Here is a 19,921-nt window from a genome sequence, read left to right as displayed (position 1 = left end):
TAACAAAATTGAGGTTCATGGACAGATGCTTTTTTCCCAGGGTGGAAAAGTCAATTACGAGGGAGCATAGGCTTAAGTTGTGAGGGGGAAAGTTTAGAGGAGATGTGCGAGGAAAGTTTTTTTTTAAACACAGAGGGTGATGACTGTCTGGAATGTGCTGCCTAAGGAGGCGATGGAAGCGGATATGATAGCAACGTTAAAGAGGCATCTTGACAAATACATGAATAGGATGGGAATAGAAGGATACGAACCCGGAAGTGCAGAAGGTTTTAGCTTAAACAGGCATCATGATCGGCGCAGGCTTTGGAGGTCCGAAAGGCCTGTCCTGTGCTGTACTGTTCTTTGAGATTCCAGCACTTTCTCAGTATCTGATTTCAGACTAACTGGCCTGTAGCTCCCTGTTTTCTCTCCCCCACCTTTCCTGAATAATGGTGTTATATTTTCTAGCTTCCAGAACATAGGCAATTTTAGAAAATCATAGTTAACTGCAGGGATGGTGGAGACACTATCGCTTTTCAAATCCTAGGATATAAGAACATAAGAACTAGGAGCAGGAGTAGGCCATCTGGCCCCTCGAGCCTGCTCCGCCATTCAATTAGATCATGGCTGATCTTTTGTGGACTCAGCTCCACTTTCTGGCCCGAACACCATAACCCTTAATCCCTTTATTCTTCAAAAAACTATCTATCTTTACCTTAAAAACATGTAATGAAGGAGCCTCAACTGCTTCACTGGGCAAGGAATTCCATAGATTCACAACCCTTTGGGTGAAGAAGTTCCTCCTAAACTCAGTCCTAAATCTACTTCCCCTTATTTTGAGGCTATGTCCCCTAGTTCTGCTGTCACCCGCCAGTGGAAACAACCTGCCCGCATCTATCCTATCTATTCCCTTCATAATTTTAAATGTTTCTATAAGATCCCCCCTCATCCTTCTAAATTCCAACGAGTACAGTCCCAGTCTACTCAACCTCTCCTCATAATCCAACCCCTTCAGCTCTTGGATTAACCTAGTGAATCTCCTCTGCACACCCTCCAGCGCCAGTACGTCCTTTCTCAAGTAAGGAGACCAAAACTGAACACAATACTCCAGGTGTGGCCGCACTAACACCATATACAATTGCAACATAACTTCCCTAGTCTTAAACTCCATCCCTCTAGCAATGAAGGACAAAATTCCATTTGCCTTCTTAATCACCTGTTGCACTTGTAAACCAACCTTCTGTGACTCATGCACTAGCACACCCAAGTCTCTCTGAACAGCGGCATGCTTTAATATTTTATTGTTTAAATAATAATCCCGTTTGCTGTTATTCCAACCAAAATGGATAACCTCACATTTTATGTACATTGTATTCCATCTGCCAGACCCTAGCCCATTCACTTCACCTATCCAAATCCCTCTGCAGACTTCCAGTATCCTCTGCACTTTTCGCTTTACCACTCATCTTAGTGTCGTCTGCAAACTTGGACACATTGCCCTTGGTCCCCAACTCCAAATCATCTATGTAAATTGTGAACAATTGTGGGCCCAACACGGATCCCTGAGGGACACCACAGCTATTGATTGCCAACCAGAGAAACACCCATTTATGCCAACTCTTTGCTTTCTATTAATTAACCAATCCTCTATCCATGCTACTACTTTACCCTTAATGCCATGCATCTTTATCTTATGCAGCAACCTTTTCTGTGGCACCTTGTCAAAGGCTTTCTGGAAATCCAGATATACCACATCCATCGGCTCCCCGTTATCTACTGCACTGGTAATGTCCTCAAAAAATTCCACTAAATTAGTTTGGCAGGACCTGCCCTTTACGAACCCATGCTGCGTCTGCCCAATGGGACAATTTCTATCCAGATGCCTCGCAATTTCTTCCTTGATGATAGATTCCAGCATCTTCCCTATTACCGAAGTTAAGCTCACTGGCCTATAATTTCCTGCTTTCTGCCTACCTCCTTTTTTAAACAGTGGCGTCACGTTTGCTAATTTCCAATCCACCGGGACCACCCCAGAGTCTAGTGAATTTCGGTAAATTATCACTAGTGCATCTGCAATTTCCCTAGCCATCTCTTTTAGCACTCTGGGATGCATTCCATCAGGGCCAGGAGACTTGTCTACCTTTAGCCCCATTAGCTTGCCCATCACTCCCTCCTTAGTGATAACAATCCTCTCAAGGTCCTCACCTGTCATAGCCTCATTTCTATCAGTCGCTGGCATGTTATTTGTGTCTTCCACTGTGAAGACCGACCCAAAAAACCTGTTCAATTCCTCAGCCATTTCCTCAGCCATTTCCTCATTTCCCATTATTAAAACTCCCTTCTCATCCTCTAAAGGACCAATATTTACCTTAGCCACTCTTTTTTGTCTTATATATTTGTAAAAACTTTTACTGTCTGTTTTTATATTCTGAGCAAGTTTACTCTCATACTCTATCTTACTCTTCTTTATAGCTTTTTTAGTAGCTTTCTGTTGCCCCCTAAAGATTTCCCAGTCCTCTAATCTCCCAGCAATCTTTGCCACTTTATATGCTTTTTCCTTCAATTTGATACTCTCCCTTATTTCCTTGGATATCCACGGTCGATTTTCCCTCTATCTTCCGTCCTTCCTTTTTGTTGGTATAAACCTTTGCTGAGCACTGTGAAAAATCGCTTGGAAGGTTCTCCACTGTTCCTCAACTGTTCCACCATAAAGTCTTAGCTCCCAGTCTACCTTAGCTAGTTCTTCTCTCATCCCCTTGTAATCTCCTTTGTTTAAACACAAAACACTAGTATTTGACCATATAGACCATCAAGTCCTGGGGATTTGTCGGACTTTAGTCTGAGATTTTCCAGTACCGTTTCTCTGCTGCTATTAATTACCTTAATTTCCTCAGTCTTATTAGCCCCCAGTTTAACCTCTATTTCTGGTACATATCTTGTGCCTTTACTTTTTTTTAAAATTTAGAGTACCCAATTTGACAATTGGACATTCTTAATTCTCCCTCTGTGTACCCAAACAGGCGATGGAATGTGGCGACTAGGGACTTTTCTCAGTAACTTCATTGCAGTGTTAATGTGAGCCTACTTGTGACAACAAAGATTATTATTATTATTATTATTATTATTATTTCACTTTTTCCAATTGAGGGGCAACTTAGTGTGGCCAATCCACCTACCCTGCACATCTTTGGGTTGTGGGGACAAAACCCACACAAACACGGGGAGAACGTGCAAACTCCACACGGACAGTGACTCAGGATCGGGATCGAACCTGGGACCTCGGTGCCTTGAGGCAGCAGTGCTAACCACTGTGCCACCGTGCTGCCCCAACTTGTGCCTTTACTATGATATATGTATTTATCATACTAAATTTTTGTTTAGTTTCTAAATTGATGTGTATCGATTCCCCATTACCAGAGGTTGGATTAACATCGTGAGAAGGGCGCTGGGGAAAGGGGTTCGTGAGCGACGGTGTGAGAGAGCTGAAAGAACAACAGCTTCTTTCCATATAGCACCTTTGACATAATGAAACATCCCTAAATCACAGGAGCTTATAAAACAAAGCATGACACCAAACAACACACGGTCAGATGACCAAAAGCTTGGTCAAAGTGTTTTGTTTGAAGCTTATAGGAGGAAAGCGAGGTAGGGGTGTGTTGGGAGGAAATTCCAGAGCTTAATGCCGAGACCATTGAAGCACAGCCAGCAATGGTGGAGAAGTTTAATTGGGAGTGTACAGGAATTGAAGCAACAGAGATAGATGTCTTGGAGGGTTTGTGGGATTGGAGATTGCAGAAATCAGAAGGGTCAAGACCATAGTGGGATTTGAAAACAAGGATGTGTTTTTTTTTTCAAATGAGGCATTGTCAGGCCGAGAACCAGTGTAGGCCACAAAGAACAGGGCTGATGGGTGAATGGGATGTTCTGCGAGTTAAGATATGGGTGGTAGAGTTTTGGATGACCCCGAGTTTACGGAGGGTACAATGGAGGAGACACCAAGGAGTGTTGGAATAGTTGAGCCTAGAGGTAACTGAAGCTTCAATAGGGCCGAATTGGCATCAATAGAGATGCACTCTGTAACGCTAAGCTAAGTTTACACTTAAGTCAGGTACTGTTGAGTTCCATCAATCCTCACAATGAATTCTATTCTGTTCTATTTTGGTTTGGGTTCAGTGAACTGCTTCTAATTACTCCAAACCTGACATTTCTTTACTCTGTGCATTGTTTGTTGCTCGTTCACTCCCGGTCTTTATAGGGGTTTCTAGCTGCATTTAGGAAAGTTAGGAAACTAATTTTGTCTTGGGTTAACTTATTTCAAGTCTTTTCCATTCTCTGAAGAGTTCCAGTGCAGCCTGCTATCGAATGGTCAGGGGGCAAGACTTGCCTATTGTGTTCCAAACACCCTCCATGAGTAGGGAGTGGCAATAATGAATTTCTTGCCCCTCATCCTTCCCTCCCCGCTCAACAACATCCCCCACCCCAGGGTGTTGTGATGGTCAAACCCAAGAAAAGCTGAAGGGTGAAACAATTCTAAAAGGAAAGTGGGGGGGTGCAGGGAAATCCCTACCTGAGGAATAATCTCCTCTTCTCATTGACCATGACATGAAAAAGATACCATCCAGCCCCTTGAGCCTGTTCCACCATCCAGTTAGATCATGGCTTATCTGTACATTAATTAGGTTTACCCACCTTGTTTCCAAGAAGTGCTCCTGGCATCACTCCTGACCAGCTCCACTCTAATTGCTCCCTTTTTCTGGACTCCCATCACCAGAGGAAGTAGTTTCTCTCTCTTTCTACTTTTAGCAAATCTTTTAATCATCTTGAATGACTCAATTCGACCACCCATAATATTCAGGGGTACAAGCCTAGTCTGCACATTCTGACCTCAGAGTTGAGTTTCGGTATCATTCTGGTGAATCTGTATGTACCCTCTCAAAGGCAAAAATATCCTCTGAGGTGTGGTGCACAGGACTGAACAGTTATTCCAGGTATAGTTTGATCTTCACAATTGTAGTGTAACTTTCCTTTCGTAATCAAGACTCTTTGGTATAAAGTCGAACATCCCATCAGCCCTTTTAACTGTTTTTGAACCTGTCTACTAGCGTTTAATGATTTCTGTACTCTGATCCCTAAATCTCTTCGCATTGAATCTGATTAATCCTTGCCCGTTGCTTGTTTCTCCACAGCGGTGCCACACAAAATTGGCCGCATCATTGAGGGGAGCCCGGCCGATCGCTGTGGGAAACTGAAGGTGACTGACCGTATCTCAGCAGTGAATGGCCAGTCCATTGTCCAGATGCCCCATCACGATATTGTCCAGCTGATTAAGGATGCGGGTCAGACGGTCACTCTCACAGTCACTCCTGAGGAAGGTACTCAAAAAAAAAAAAAAAAAAAAAACTCGTTTGACTCGGGACACGCTGTGATCTTCATGGTTTGTGCAAGCGATAACTTTGAGAACTGCAACTAAAGTGTAAATCCCAGGTTTGGGCTAATTGCAGATATCGCCTATTGCTGATACTAACACATCTTGGGTTCTGATTTAGGAATTATCCACCAGTTAGCCACAGCACCAAGTATAGTCCATTTTCCATGTAATTGAAGCTGGGCAAATCAGTGAGTGAGAAATGTCTGGATAAATGCTCCGAAGTAGAGTCTGGCCAGGTTTGTGTGTTTATCAAGGTCATTAGGGATGAGCTATAGATGCTATCCCAGTCCCAATACCCACGTCCCATGGACAAATAATTTTTTAGAAAATCACTGTGATGGAAAAAACTGTTCCAACCTGGACACAGCTCATTGCCCAGTCATAGAACTCCTACAGTGTAAAAGGAGGTCATTCGGCCCATTGAGTATGCACCGACCCACTGAAAAAGCATCCTATTCTGCCCTATCCCTGTAACCTAACCTGTACATCTCTAGACCCTAAGGGACAATTTAGCATGGCCAATCCCTCTAACCGCCCATCTTTGGACTGTGGGAAGAAATCGGAGCTCCCGGAGGAAACCCACACAGACACGGGGAGAAAGTGCAAACTCCACACTCACCCAAGGCTGGAATTGAACTCGGGTCCCTGGCAGTGTGAGGCAGCAGTGCTGACCACAGTGCCGCCCAGTCATGGCTGGGTGCGGCCTGCAACTTTCACTATGCTAGCTTCAGCCCTTTAGAGAGAGAATTACTGAGACATTGTGACCTGACTCTCTCTCTCTCAGTCTAAATGTTGCTGTTCCAAAGCTATCTTTTTACTTACTGTACTCTTCAGGGTTTAAGGGGCCTTGATGCTGGGAAATGGGACACTTTCAGACAGCCGGGAGTTTCAAAGTTAGCAAAACCAGAGGCAAGGGCAGGACATTCCCAAACACCCTCAGGACATTCCCAAACACTTGACAGCCAATGAAGTACTTTTCAAGTACAGATCACTGCTGTGATGTAGGAAACATGGCAGCTAATTTGTGCACAGCAAGCTCTCACAAACAGCATGCAACAAGCACCTGATAACCTGTCTTTGTGATGTTGGTTAACGGATAAATAATGGCCTGGACACTGGGGAGAACTCCCTGCTCTCCTTCAAAATATTGCTGTGGGATTGATTCCGACTGCCTGAGAAGGCGTCTGTCTAAAGTGTCTTTTTCAAAAGACAGCATTAAATGCTGGCCTAGCCAGCAAAGCCCACATACCTTGAATTAATTTTAAAAAACCCTACAACATTGCAGCATCCCCTCAAAACTGCTCTGAAGTGTTGACCTGGATAACGTACCCAAATTTTTGACCGGAGAAAAACTCCCTAACGAGCAGCCTCAGCCCTGATACCCACCACAAATGCAGCAGTGTTCCCACTTCACACATTAACCACCGTTGGGTCTGTCTCTTCAGGGTTTAAGGGGCCTCAGAAATGTTTTTCATTTTCTGTGTATCAGTCTTTGCTCTATTAGATTGTTGTCGCAGTCTCATGCCAGGAGGAACTGTATTGAGATGTTTCATACTCATTCTCCATGGCACCCTTGGAGCCAGACAGACAGATGCCACCCATCGGTCTCGGCTAGGTGTGAACAGGTCCCAGAGGTGACAAACTGTTGCCTTAAACCCAATCAAAGATAGTCCAGTGAGCCAGTAGAATGAAGCATGGCCCTGCTGTGCGGAGCAGGATGCTAGGAATTGGCATCCTGCAGTCTAACCCAGTCTCGGACTGGGGCTTGGGGCAGGCGCTGCTCACTGATGAGCATCTCACCGTGGCTTGTTGTTGTGTCGGATCCCCACATTGTGACACCTGCAATTGTGGAGCACGGAGTCTCGAATAGAATCCCTCTGATCATAGGAGCACCATGCAGTGGATGACGTCTGTCTTTTAACTTGTTTGTTTCCTTTCTTTGAGATGTGACTGGCCCCCCGTCAGGGGACAGCTCAGCGAGACAGAGCCCGGCCCTGCAGCACAAACCCATTGGACGGACACCAGTATTGAACGTTCCATTGGCTGACAACAGGTGAGAGCATGTAGCTGTGAGGGATCAACTGGGTGGTTAGAACATAGAACATAGAACATAGAACAGTACAGCACAGAACAGGCCCTTCGGCCCTCGATGTTGTGCCGAGCAATGATCACCCTACTTAAACCCACGTAACCCGTATACCCGTAACCCAACAATCCCCCCCTTAACCTTACACTACGGGCAATTTATCATGGCCAATCCACCTAACCCGCACATCTTTGGACTGTGGGAGGAAACCGGAGCACCCGGAGGAAACCCACGCACACACGGGGAGGACGTGCAGACTCCACACAGACAGTGACCCAGACGGGAATCGAACCTGGGACCTTGGAGCTGTGAAGCATTGATGCTAACCACCATGCTACCGTGAGGCCCCTATTGTGTGGGAGGAGGGAATGGACATTGTGAGAGTGGCCGGGGTGGGGGGAATGGATGATGTGTGGGCGGTAGGAACAGATGGTATGTGGGCGGGGAGAAGGGGAATGGATAGGGAGGGAGAAACGGGCTGTGTGGACAGAGAGAACAGATGGTGTGAGTGGGGGACAGATGAGGGCGTGGCAGTGATGGGAGAAAGAGCATACTCCATTTTACTGCCGCTGGTTTTGGGTAAATAGGGCTCTGCACAGGTATTGATGGTTGGCCGGCAATTGTGTTTTTGATTTCCCTGGTGGTGAAGTGCTCATTGTGACTGGGGTTGAGGGGATGGGGGAAGCTGGTGAGGTTTGGGGGCCGGGGGGGGGGGGGGATGATGATGTGCAGGGAAGGAATGAGCAACAGAACTCACGTAAGCTTTCTGTTTAACAGTAAGACTGACGGAGATGAAAGGAGCAGTGGGCAGTCTCCAGTATGTGATTACGCGAAACCACCATCTTTAGACTACAGACAGCCTCCATCTGAACAGTACGTTCAGCCAGCTCCTGACAGAGAGACGTGGACCGCAGGCAGCAGAGTCTCCCAGGTATGCGGAAACTGGATTTTTCCACAGTATGATGTACATGAACAGCAGAGGAGTTGAGTTCAGTGTTTGAGGCCCACTGAGATTGAAACATTTTCTTCCAAATTTCATTCTTTCGGTATCCTCTCCAAATCCAAGCGCTCTGCTGTATGTGATTTGACGCCACAAACAAATCTAGCTTCAACCCTCCGAATATCCTAGCCCAAAAATCCTGTTTTCTTCCGTGAGTGATTCTTCAGTAAAATGGTCCAGGAAAAGATACAGAATCAAGGAAATTATTTTCATTTTTCTAAATCTCTGGTAAGGCCTCAGCTGGAGGATAGTGTTCAGTTCTGGGCCCAACGCTGCAGGAAGGATATCTAGGTCTTCGAGAGGGTGCGAAAGAGATGTATTCAAATGGTGCCAGGGATAAGGTGAGAAGCTGTTATTTTCCTCAGAGCAGCAAAGGTGAAGGGGAGATTTAACAGAGCGTGTTCAAAACCATGAATGGATTTAATAGAGTAAATATAGAGGAAGTGTTTCCACTCGTGGGAGGGTTGGTAAGTAGATGAAATATAAGGGAATTGGCAAAAAAAAATGCTTTTATGCAGCAGGTTGTGATCTGGAATATGCTATGGGTGGTATTAGAAAGCTCAGTGGTAGTTTTCAAAAGGGAATTGGATACATTCTTGAAGGGAAAATAAATTTCAAGATTAAGGAAAGAGCCGCAACCTAGCCCCAGGCACGATGGGCTGAATGGATGTCTCCTGTGCTCTGCTCTTCATAGAATTTACAGTGCAGAAGGAGGCTATTCGGCCCATCGAGTCTGCTCCTGCCCTTGGAAAGAGCACTCTACTTAAGCCCACGTCTTCATCCTATCCACGTAACTCCACCTAATCTTTTTTGGACACTAAGGGCAATTTAGCATGGCCAATCCACCTAACCTGCACATCTTTGGACTGTGGGAGGAAACCGGAGCACCTGGAGGAAACCCAAGCAGACACTGGGAGAACGTGCAGACTCCACACAGACAGTCACCCAAGCCGGGAATCGAACCTGTGACCCTGGAGCTGTGAAGCAATAGTGCTAACCACTGTGCCATCGTGCTACCCACCTGTGGTCCATCAGCAGCAGCAGAATTGTATTCAATCACAATCTCTATCTCAAGGCCTGGCACATTCCTCTACCATTACTACCAAGCCAGAGATTCTACCCTGGTTCAATGAAGAATGCAGGAAGACATGCCAGGAACAGCACCAAGCGTACCAAAAAATCCTGATGCACTGCGTCATATTGACAGCTTCCAGTTCCCGGGCCCTAACCGCATTCTATTCACCATGGATGTGCAATCCCTCTACACCTCCATCCCACACCAGGATGGTCTGAGAGCTCTTCGCTTCTTTCTCGAAAAGAGGCCCGGAGAGTTCCCATCCACCACCACTCTCCTCCGCCTTGCTGAACTCGTTCTATCTCTCAACAACTTCTCCTTTAACTCATCTCACTTTCTCCAAATCAAAGGCATAGCAGTGGGTATCCGCATGGGTCCTAGTTACGCTTGCCTTTTTATGGGGTATGTGGAACATTCCTTGTTCCTGGCCTATCCGGGCCCCCTCCAACAACTCCTTTACCGATACATTGATGACTATTTTGGTGCCGCGTCGTGCTCTCACCCAGACCTGGAAAAATTCATCAACCTCGCTTCCAGTTTACACCCCTCCATCACTTTCACCTGGCCCATCTCAGGCGCTTCCCTTCCTGTCTCCGTTCCTGATCTTTCTGTCTCCATTTCCGCCAATAGACTATCAACTAATATCCACTACAAGCCCACTGACTCCCACAGCTATCTGGACTACAGCTCTTCGCACCCTACATCCTGTAAGGACTCCATCCCTTTATCTCAACTTCTTTGCCTCCGTCGCATTTGTTCCGATGATGCCACTTTCCAAAATGGTGCTTCAAAAATGTGTTCCTTCTTCCTCAACTGTGATTTCCCACCTACAGTTGTTGATAGGGCCCTCAACCGTGTGCGGTCCCTCTCCCGCGCCACTACCCTCGCCCCCTGCACTCCCTCCCAGAACAAGGATAGAGTCCCCCTCGTTCTCACATTTCATCCCACCAGCCTCCGTATTCAAAGCATAATCCTCCGCCATTTTCGCCAACTCCTGCATGATGCCACCACCAAACAGAGCTTCCCTTCACTCCCTCTGTCAGCATTCCACAGAGACCATTCCCTCCGGGACAACCTCCTCCACCATACCCAGTACCTCTCCCATCACCCATGGCACCTTCCCATGCAATCGCAGAAGGTGTAACACCTGCCCCTTTACCTCTTCCATGCTTAACATCCCAGGCCCAAACACTCATTCCAGGTTAAGCAGTGTTTCACTTGCATCTCTTCCAATTTGGTCTATTGCATTCGCTGCTCCCAATGTGGTCTCCTCTATATCGGAGAGACTAAACGCAGACTGGGTGATCGCTTTGCTGAGCATCTTTGTTCTGTGTGCATTCAGGACCCTGACCTTCCTGTTGCTTGCCATTTTAATCAAAGACCCTGCTCCCATGCCCACATGTCTGTTCTTGGCCTGCTGCAATGTTCCAGTGAAGCTCAACACAAACTGGAGGAACAACATCTCATCCGGTTAGGCACGCTACAGCCTTCCGGCCTAAACATCGAATTCAACTTCAGATGATCAGCTCTACCCCACCTCAACCCATTTGTTTTCATCCCATTTCATTTTAACTGTCATTTATCATTTCTTTCTTTCTTAATATATATTTAATTCCCCCCCAATCTTATCCACCTTTCCTTCACCTTTCTCCTCTTTGCTTCCCCCTTCCCCTCCCCGCACATCTACAGTTCATTCTCTGATGTTAGTTTCCCTGCTGTTTGACCTTTCACATCTTTTGTCCTCTCTGGGGACTGCCATTAGCGCTCTTCCCCCTTGGTATCTGTGGCCATTAGCACCCGGTTTCCCTGGGTTTCTGTGGCTATGACTCATCTTTCATTCTCACTCCACAGTATAAATATTTCTCACTTTCTCTGTATGTTAGCTTTGACAAAGAGTCATCGGACTCTAAACGTTAGCTCTTTTCTCTCCCTACAGATGCTGCCAGACCTGCTGAGATTTTCCAGCATTTTCTCTTTCATTTCAGATTCCAGCACCCGCAGTAATTTGCTTTTATACCAAAAAATTAGGTGTCAACTTGGTGAATCTACAGCACAGGACTACTTGTGTGCCAAGCATAAGTTGCATGCGGTAGACAGAGCTAAGCAATTCAATAACCAATGGATCATATCTAAGCTCTGCTGCTTCGTTGTTCTTAACCATGAACACAATCTTGAGAAGGGCTCCGATTATGCAGTAGCTTTTACTGGACTAACCCAGAGAGCATTGAGTTTAACACCCACCGTGGCGAATTGAGAATTTAATTTGTTTTTTTTCTAAATCTGATTACTATTAAAGTAACCCAAAGCTGTTGGATTGTAAAATCCTCACTGATTCTCAATTTTTTTAGTGAAGGAAGTCTGCCATCCTTGCCTTCACAGAGCCTGAATGTGACTCCAGAGGTGGTTGATTTGTAACTTGACCGTGAGGCAGCACGGTAGCATTGTGGATAGCACAACTGCTTCACAGCTCCAGGGTCCCAGGTTCGAATCCCGACTTGGGTCACTGTCTGTGCGGAGTCTGCACATCCTCCCCGTGTGTGCGTGGGTTTCCTCCCACAGTCCAAAGTTGTGCAGGTTAGGTGGATTGGCCGTGATAAATTGCCCTTAGGGTCCAAATTGCCCTTAGTGTTAGGTGGGGTTACTGGGTTACGGGGATAGGGTGGAGGTATGAGCTTGGGTAGGGTGCTCTTTCCAAGAGCCGGTGCAGACTCGATGGGCCGAATGGCCTCCTTCTGCACTGTAAATTCTATGAACTTCTATGACCTCCGAGGCAGCCTAGCAAATGGGGTGACTGGGGCTGGCTAATAAATGCCAGTGACCCCAGATCCTCAAAATAAATATACATTGGGCCTCTTATTGTGTGAGCTGCAGCTTGCCACCCAGTGAATTTCTTGTCTTATGGGGTTTTCTGATCTTGTGGTTTGTGTTTGTTTCATGTTTCCAAACAGAACCCTGATTGCTTCTCTGTGGAACTGGAGAGAGGTCCCCGAGGGTTTGGGTTCAGTGTCCGTGGAGGCAAGGAGTACAGCATGGGCCTCTTCATCCTACGCCTGGCAGAAGGAGGTCCTGCATTACTCGACAGCAGAATCCATGTAAGTGCCCCTTGTTTATAGCAGAGCCATGCCAGGTATGGAGGAAGGCATGTTATGGCAGTGCCACTTGTGTATTAAGGTTCTCATTTCAATAATGTTACTATGAGATGGGAGAGAGCAGGTCATATGCTACCTGGATGGAGAAGAGAGGGCGCCATCTTTCCCCTCACCAGCAGAGAATGGGGATCAGTGTGGGGAGACATGAGGAAGGTGTGAGAAGGAATGTCACTGAAGTGTGCAAGGTTTTGGATATCTTATTTTGAGTGGAGGTTGGTGGGGGGGGGGGCAGCAGATTTACAGCACAGCTGACCCCCAATATCCTGCATCTGGTCTCAAACTGAGCTGTCCCTCAATCTGCTGGTGTTTCCCCTCTCCCAGCTTGAGATGTGATTATTATTTTCTGTCCTCCTTCTCCTGCAGGTTGGCGACCAGATTGTTGAAATTAACGGAGAATCTACTCAAGGGATCACGCACAAACGAGCTATCGAGTTGATTCAGGCTGGAGGGAGGAGAGCGCATCTTGTCCTGAAGCCAGGCATAGGTCAGGTTCCTGACTTTGGTGGGTTTCCCTATGAGTCTTAATTTTACAGACCAAATTACTGTAATGTTTTAAGTGATGGGGAGGGTGAGGGAGGTGGGGAGGGTAATAGTGAACCAGTAATTATGCCCACACCACCATCCAAACCCAACTCCTGATATGGGGCTGAATCCTGCTTCCATTATGTGGCAGCAAATGTTGTAAGATTCCGTTTAAGACCACTCTAAATCACTGCCCTCCCTCCGTCCCTTCCCCTCAGTCTGTGTGTGTCTGTCTCTTCGACATGCTCTTGGCCACTGGCTTTGCAGAATTGTAATCTTCTGTGGAACTTATTTTTTATTCTCATAGTTACATTTAGTCCTAGGCTTCTCCCTCCTCCCCCTCTCTAGGAATGGCACCTTGCAGCCTCTCCACTTGTACAACTCACGAGCAGCGTTGAGGCTTCCCATCTCCTCTCATCTCTCCTGGGACCTGGTAAATCTGCACGTCTTCTACTTGGTTTTGTTCAGACTTTCAAAAACATTTTTTTTTTTTTGATTCAGTCGTGTACTTCTCCCTCTTTCGCTCACTCTCTCTGCCTTTCTTTCACTCGTCTCACTCGCAGTCTCCGCATCGCTCGCTTGCGCGTGCTCCTACCCTACCTTCCGCTTGCTTGCCTCCCTCCCCCCCCCCGCGTGCTCTCTGGCAGAGTCCTGCAAGTCAGTTTGAAACTCGGTAGCTGCTGAGAGTTCTATATTTCCAGTGTATACTCCAGTTAACTCTCCAATATAGCTGAAGGACTAACTTGCACTTTGCATGCCACGTTTCTTGATCTTTGAATGTTCCAAAGTACTGTACAGCCAATAAAGCACGTTTTTGACGTGAATTTGAGAAACGCATCAACAAGCTCCCACAACATGACGATGACCAGAAAATCTTTTTTCCTGTGATGTTGTTTGAGGGGTAAATATTGGTTAGGAATGCCCTGCTCTACAAAGTAAAGGCATGGGCTCTTTTCCAGGCTGGTGGCAATGCTGCAGTGCTAAAGTGAATGCAAAGATGATGTTTTCACCCACAGGGCTCATAGCCAAAATAAAAGATAAATCCAGTCAGACGTTCAGGAGAAACACCTCCTTTCCAAGAGTGATTAGAATTTGAAACTTGTGCAAAAGGTGTGGCTGAGCCAAATACTATATATATGTTTAAAGAGAAGCTGGATAAACAGATGAGGGAGACAGAAGTAGAAGGATATGGTGAGATGCTTGGGGGGGGGGGGGGGGGGGGGGGGCTCCTGTAGAGCATAAACACCAGCACGGAGCAGTTGGGCTGAATGGCCTGTATCTGCGCTGTAAACTCTTGTGAACAATCTCGACGCAGACTCGATGGGCCGAAGGGCTTCTTCTGCATTGTGTATTTCTGTTAACAGTCCCCTCATCTGTAGCGTTGATTGACACAGCACCATTCACACAACTCCTGTCTGTCATTATTGTAAAATGTCTTCACACGTGATAATCGAGCGATGTCACATTGAGACGTTACTTGAGGCGTGGCATTCGCTTGTTCCCTCCCGTTTCTTTAGAGCCTAGGGGTCAGAGTCCCGGTAACTACGCACCTGCATTAGCTCCTCTGCTGCAGAAACCTTCAAATATGCCCTTTGTTACCTCCAGATTTGACTATTCCAGCACACTCCTGACCCCTCATTTTCCACTCTCCTCAAATTTGAAATCACCCAATACTCTGCCTATTTCACAACTCATACCAAGTATCATCCGTGCATAACCCACGTGCTTGCTGAACTACACTGGTTCCTGGCCTGATAACGCCTCAATTTTAATATTCTTATCTTTATTTTCAAATTCCTTCATGGTCTCACTCCTCCATATCTCTGTAACTTGCGACAGCCCTACAACTGTCACAGATGGCCGCATTCCTCTAATTCCAATCTCTTGAGCCTCCGTGATTTTATTTGCTCCACCATTGATGGCCCTAAACTCTGGAATACTTTCCCTAAACCCCTTCGCCTTTAAGATCTACAAAGCTTTTAGTCACTGGTGATATCTCTATGTAGCTTGGTGACAAATTGATTTGATAAAGTTCCTGTAAAGTGCTTTGGGACGTTTTGCATGATATCGTACCTTTAACATAGTAAATTGCTTTAGCTCCAACGGATAGAATTTTTAGAGCACGGAATAAACTAAACCAAACTACACACTCTGGAAATATAAGATCGAGCTGCTATTTTGAGATTTGCATTTCCATTTAATTCCTTAAGCCTGCTTTGCACATGCAACTAAAAGATGCAGTTGCTATTCAGTGCTGGATTAATACGTTCATTTAAACTCCGATTGAGAGAATGTTTCATCGAGTTGTTTTGCCATTCTCTTTTTTAAATTAATTTTAGCGTACTCAAATATTTTTTTCCAATTAAGAAGCAATTTAGCGTGGCCAATCCACCTAACGTGCCCATCTTTGGGTTGTGGGAGTGAAACCCACGCAGACACGGGGAGAATGTGCAAACTCCACACGGATAGTGACCCAGGGATTGAAACCGGGTCCTCAGCATCGTGGGCAGCAGTGCTAACCACTGCGCCACCGTACTGCCCTTGGTTTGTCATTCTCATAGTTCTCCAAATTTCTCTCTGAATTGGTCCTTGAGGCACAGGCGTTGATGAGATCTTATTTTAAAAAAATTTCTAAATTTAGAGTACCCAATTAATTTTTTCCAATTAAGGGGCGATTTTGCACGGCCAATCCACCTACCCTGCACATCTTTGGGTTGTGGGGGCGAAACCCACGCAAACACCGGGAGAATATGCAAACTCCACACGGACAGTGACCCAGAGCTGGGATTTGAACCTGGGACCTGGGTGCCGTGAGGCAGCAGTGCTAAACACTGCGCCACTGTGCTACCCCTCGATGAGATCTAATTTAATGATCATTGTTTCACAATGCGGATGGCTCGCCAGGGCCACTTTAATGGACAAGCATATTGTGGAACTCCAGCAACGGGTTTCCTTTTCCTGAAAGATGCTCATGTACCAGTTGGGCTTTTATGACAACCCGACAGCGTTTTGTTGCAATTTCCCAGATAAATTATATACAGAAATATGATTAATCAGATTAATTTCCATCACCGTGCAGTGGTAGCATTTGAACACTTGGTTGGTGGAATCCTTGGGCGCTCTCACTACTTTTCCCATATTGACTGCAGTCTCTAGTCTCTGTTCTCTCATCTCATATCTCTTTCTCTGCATTATGCGTGAGCTGGGATGGGGGCTTGACATGCATGCGGAAGTGGGGAGGGTATGGAATTGTGCATCATGCAAGAGGGAAATTAGTATATAGTTGTGGTTAATGTATTTTATTAACTGCTTTGCTTTGCTTATTTTCTAGACAATGCGGATACCCAGAACACTCCATATTCTAGCCTCCAGGAACTAAACACAGCTGCTGAAAATCAGCTATCACCATCCCTTTCACATCCCACCCCCCATCTCACTGACCCTGAAGAGATCTTCGACAATGAGAAGTCGTGGAGAGAACGGGAGTCACCCGCCAGTGCTCAACAGGGGCTGGAGTCGCCCGACAGTGCCCAGTACTGGGCAGAGGCTGGATCTCCAAACCGAGCAGGCAGCCATAATGCTGAGGAAGGTGAGCCTGAAATTATGAAGGGCGGAACGACAAAACAAGGTGGACAGAGTGTGTGCAGTCCAAGGAGAGAGCAACTGGCTGGAAATGACAAGGTGCCAGCCACTGGCTGTGAAAGCACGACACTGAGCCCACACAGAGGTGGTGGAAAGCAAGCCGCTGGGCAACGGGAGCGGTCAGTGAGCCCAAGGAAGACTGAGAAGAAAAGGAGAGAGAAGCTGGATGAATCAAGAAGCCCAAGGAGGGGCGAGTTCAAGAAGCCATCGGATAACCACAAGGGCAGCTCCCGGGAGGTTGATGCAAAGGAAAGGCCAACAGGAGGCATGGACAGGTCACGCAGTCCAAGGAAAATCAGCAGGAAGGATCGGAAAGGAAGTAGAGAGGAATTGGAGAGTGTTGCTCAGGAAGAGATGGCTGAGAGCAAAGAGCTTGGGTCAAAGCCAGTTAAAGAGACTCATTCCAAAGGAGTAGCTGAGCAAATCGGGAGCCCAAGGGACAGACGTTGCAACAGGAGAAATGCCCAACTCTCCTCTGGTCCAGCCGGCAACATGGATCATTTGGCCGGTATCCCTCTCCAGGGCAGTGAGGCCCTGGGGAAGACCAGTAACATGTCCCCAAAAAAGAGACAAATGTCTCACATGGTAGTGCAAGAAACATTCACCCCTTCTGAGATGGGCCAAGGAACAGGCAGAACCATGCACGACAGCTCCCACTTTCCAGCACTCGAACAACCCAATGCTGTCAGCAAGAATAGCAATCGATCAAAGAGCCAGGAACAAAGGAAAGCAGAACACAATGGGGAGAGACACAATGAGGGAGACACCTCACCACAAAACTCCAACCCAGAAGCCAGAGCTGTATCTGCTCCAAGAAAAACGCAAATAACCCCCGGACCCTGGAAGAAACCAGATGCTCAGAGACCCATGTAACCGAAAGCAAACACAAGTTAAATATGTTAAATTATTTTTATAGACTTTTGGTTTCTGTTAAGTGTCAATTACATTTTATTTAAAGTTGTGTAGTTCAGTCGAGGTTTTCTGCATTAAAACGTTTTGGTCTAAGTGAAGGATTGCCCTGTTTACTCTGCTGTTGGACAGACTTGTCTGAAACTCGAGGCTGTGCGACTCCTGCTTTGAATTGACATTGTTAACTGTAGCTGAGTGTGAGATTTACACTTTGTACAACAGCAATTTGTGTTCTCACCCTCTGGCACACGTCCCTCCCATCATAGCTGTTTTTCACAGTCCAGACTCCCTTCAGTCGCCAGTCGGAACCACAGAATAGTAGAGCGGGTGATTTTCTACGAGAGCTGCAATATTTACCTTCAAGTCTCTGCCTTTGACATCACCCATCCCGAACAGGGTTCGAGATTATTGAGCAGTGAATATTGCACCGTGTTTCTGTGCAGATCTGAAATCAACACCTCGTTCACCAACCAGGGCAGCTATTTGTGTTGTTGTTTGGGCCTTTAGCTTTATCTGTAAACCTTTTGTATTCAAAAATCTGCCTCACATCTGCCCTAAACCAGCTCAGTGTCACATGGTGAATGTGTTCCTCTTTGATGTTTTCTGATATCAACATCCCAAAAATCTCTCGCTGTCGGTTGGCGCAGCGTTCCGACTGCAAGTGATTTATAATTCCTCTCTTCCCTGCGAGTTTTGTATCGTCACTGGGCTTCTCTTCAAGTTGATTATAATTGCTACTCATAGGGTTCTGTAAACCTGTGTTTTGTGTGTTTCACTGTTCATCAGACCGACTAATCAGTGCAGAATATTGGTTTAGTTTTTGTGATTTCAATGCTGTTTGTAAACATCTTCAGTATTTCAGTGATTGTTTTTTTGTAAAAAAATTAATATTTTTTTAAATTTCCCCTCTCCTGTGCCATTGTGTGTTGGCGATTCGCCCCCTTCCAGCTTCAGATCGCCTCATTCTGCGCACTCCTCTGGGATCAGTGCTGTGGGAAACACTTTGCCATTTACATTTTATTCTCTGTGATGGAATATTCTGGAAACGAGCACGGATGTGTGAACTGTTCATTGCCTGTCAGTCATTCCCCTCCTCCCCAAACACTTAATGTGAAGCAAGGTGCATTCTCCAATCATGTTGTTGAACTTTTTATATCTTTAATGCACCACTTGGACTGACCTCCAGGCAGGTGCATTGCCTAGAACTTGTTCCTGTAACCCTCTATACTGTAAACCCTTTCTGCTAAGAGTCTGTAGGAGATAGAATGGAGACCCTGGACTGTGAGTGTGGTGCAGGCAGTGTCTTGTGACCACTTTACTGCTGTATTTCATATCCTGTTAATGCCAAAAGTGGAGTCTGTATAAAGGTGGTTTGAAATTTTGAGTGGTTCAGACACTGGTCAGCTCCAGTTTTCACCCCACACTGTTATTGATGTCTGATTTTGTTACTTCCTTGTTGGTGCAGTAGACTAACAACATTGTTCCATCCCATCAGTAGCATCCACAGCATCTTACAGACTGTACAGTACTCATGGCATGGGTGCAGCCTGAGTAAAGCTGAACAAGCCATGCGTGTGTTGGTTGTAAATTTTTATACTGTACAGTCTCTATAAATACTCATTAGGGCGAGATCTGTAAACCCTCATATTTTTTTATGTATGACATGAGAAATGCAAATCCTTTGTCATGGTGTTGCACTGTAAAATAAACCTTAACTTTCAAACTCAACCTGTGTTTCATGAAGTACACCTTATACTCCAGTGCTCATAAGAATTGCCCCTTAATTTGAAAATAAATAAAACAGGGGCTGCTGTGACCTAAGGCACTATATATAAAGCAAGTCAGGATAATAGCTGTCCAACTTAAGTTAATTATCAATTAGAGTTAAGGGGTGTGGTTAGCACTGCTGCCCCACAGCATGAGGGATTGGCTATGCTAAATTGCCCCTCAATTGGAAACAAAAAAGTGCAAACTCCACACAAGACTGGGTTGGGGGGGGTCTTTCGGAGGGTTGGTGCAGGTCAAATGCCTGTCTGCACTGTAGGGATTCTATGATAATCTAGGCTGACAAGGGAGCGCTGCCTTTGGGGGGAGTCTCCTTGGTCAATGTTCAAAGACCCAGGTCACTGTC

The 19,921-nt window shown here is 46.1% G+C and overlaps 1 protein-coding gene across 5 annotated transcripts in view; it reads left to right on the top strand.

Annotated features, from left to right (window-relative positions):
• Nucleotides 1-19,518, top strand: part of magi3a (membrane associated guanylate kinase, WW and PDZ domain containing 3a) — a 127,604-nt gene extending 108,086 nt beyond the window's left edge. For 2 of the 5 annotated variants that reach the window (XM_038821101.1, XM_038821099.1), the window contains 6 exons: nt 5,166-5,351; nt 7,352-7,460; nt 8,271-8,424; nt 12,517-12,660; nt 13,081-13,219; nt 16,571-19,518. In XM_038821101.1, the coding sequence (XP_038677029.1) occupies nt 5,166-5,351; nt 7,352-7,460; nt 8,271-8,424; nt 12,517-12,660; nt 13,081-13,219; nt 16,571-17,754 (1,916 nt within the window). In that variant the 3' untranslated portion in view covers nt 17,755-19,518. Of the gene's footprint in view, nt 1-5,165; nt 5,352-7,351; nt 7,461-8,270; nt 8,425-12,516; nt 12,661-13,080; nt 13,220-13,587; nt 13,673-16,570 lie in introns of all 5 variants that reach the window. The other 3 variants (XM_038821103.1, XM_038821102.1, XM_038821100.1) reach the window with 3 other exon arrangements.
• The last annotated feature ends 403 nt before the right edge of the window (nt 19,519-19,921 follow it).

This window comes from Scyliorhinus canicula, chromosome 15 (genome assembly GCF_902713615.1).
Source record: "Scyliorhinus canicula chromosome 15, sScyCan1.1, whole genome shotgun sequence".
Lineage (NCBI taxonomy): Eukaryota > Metazoa > Chordata > Chondrichthyes > Carcharhiniformes > Scyliorhinidae > Scyliorhinus > Scyliorhinus canicula.
Note: the sequence above shows the minus strand (reverse complement) of the source record. Positions and strands in the feature narration are given on the sequence as shown.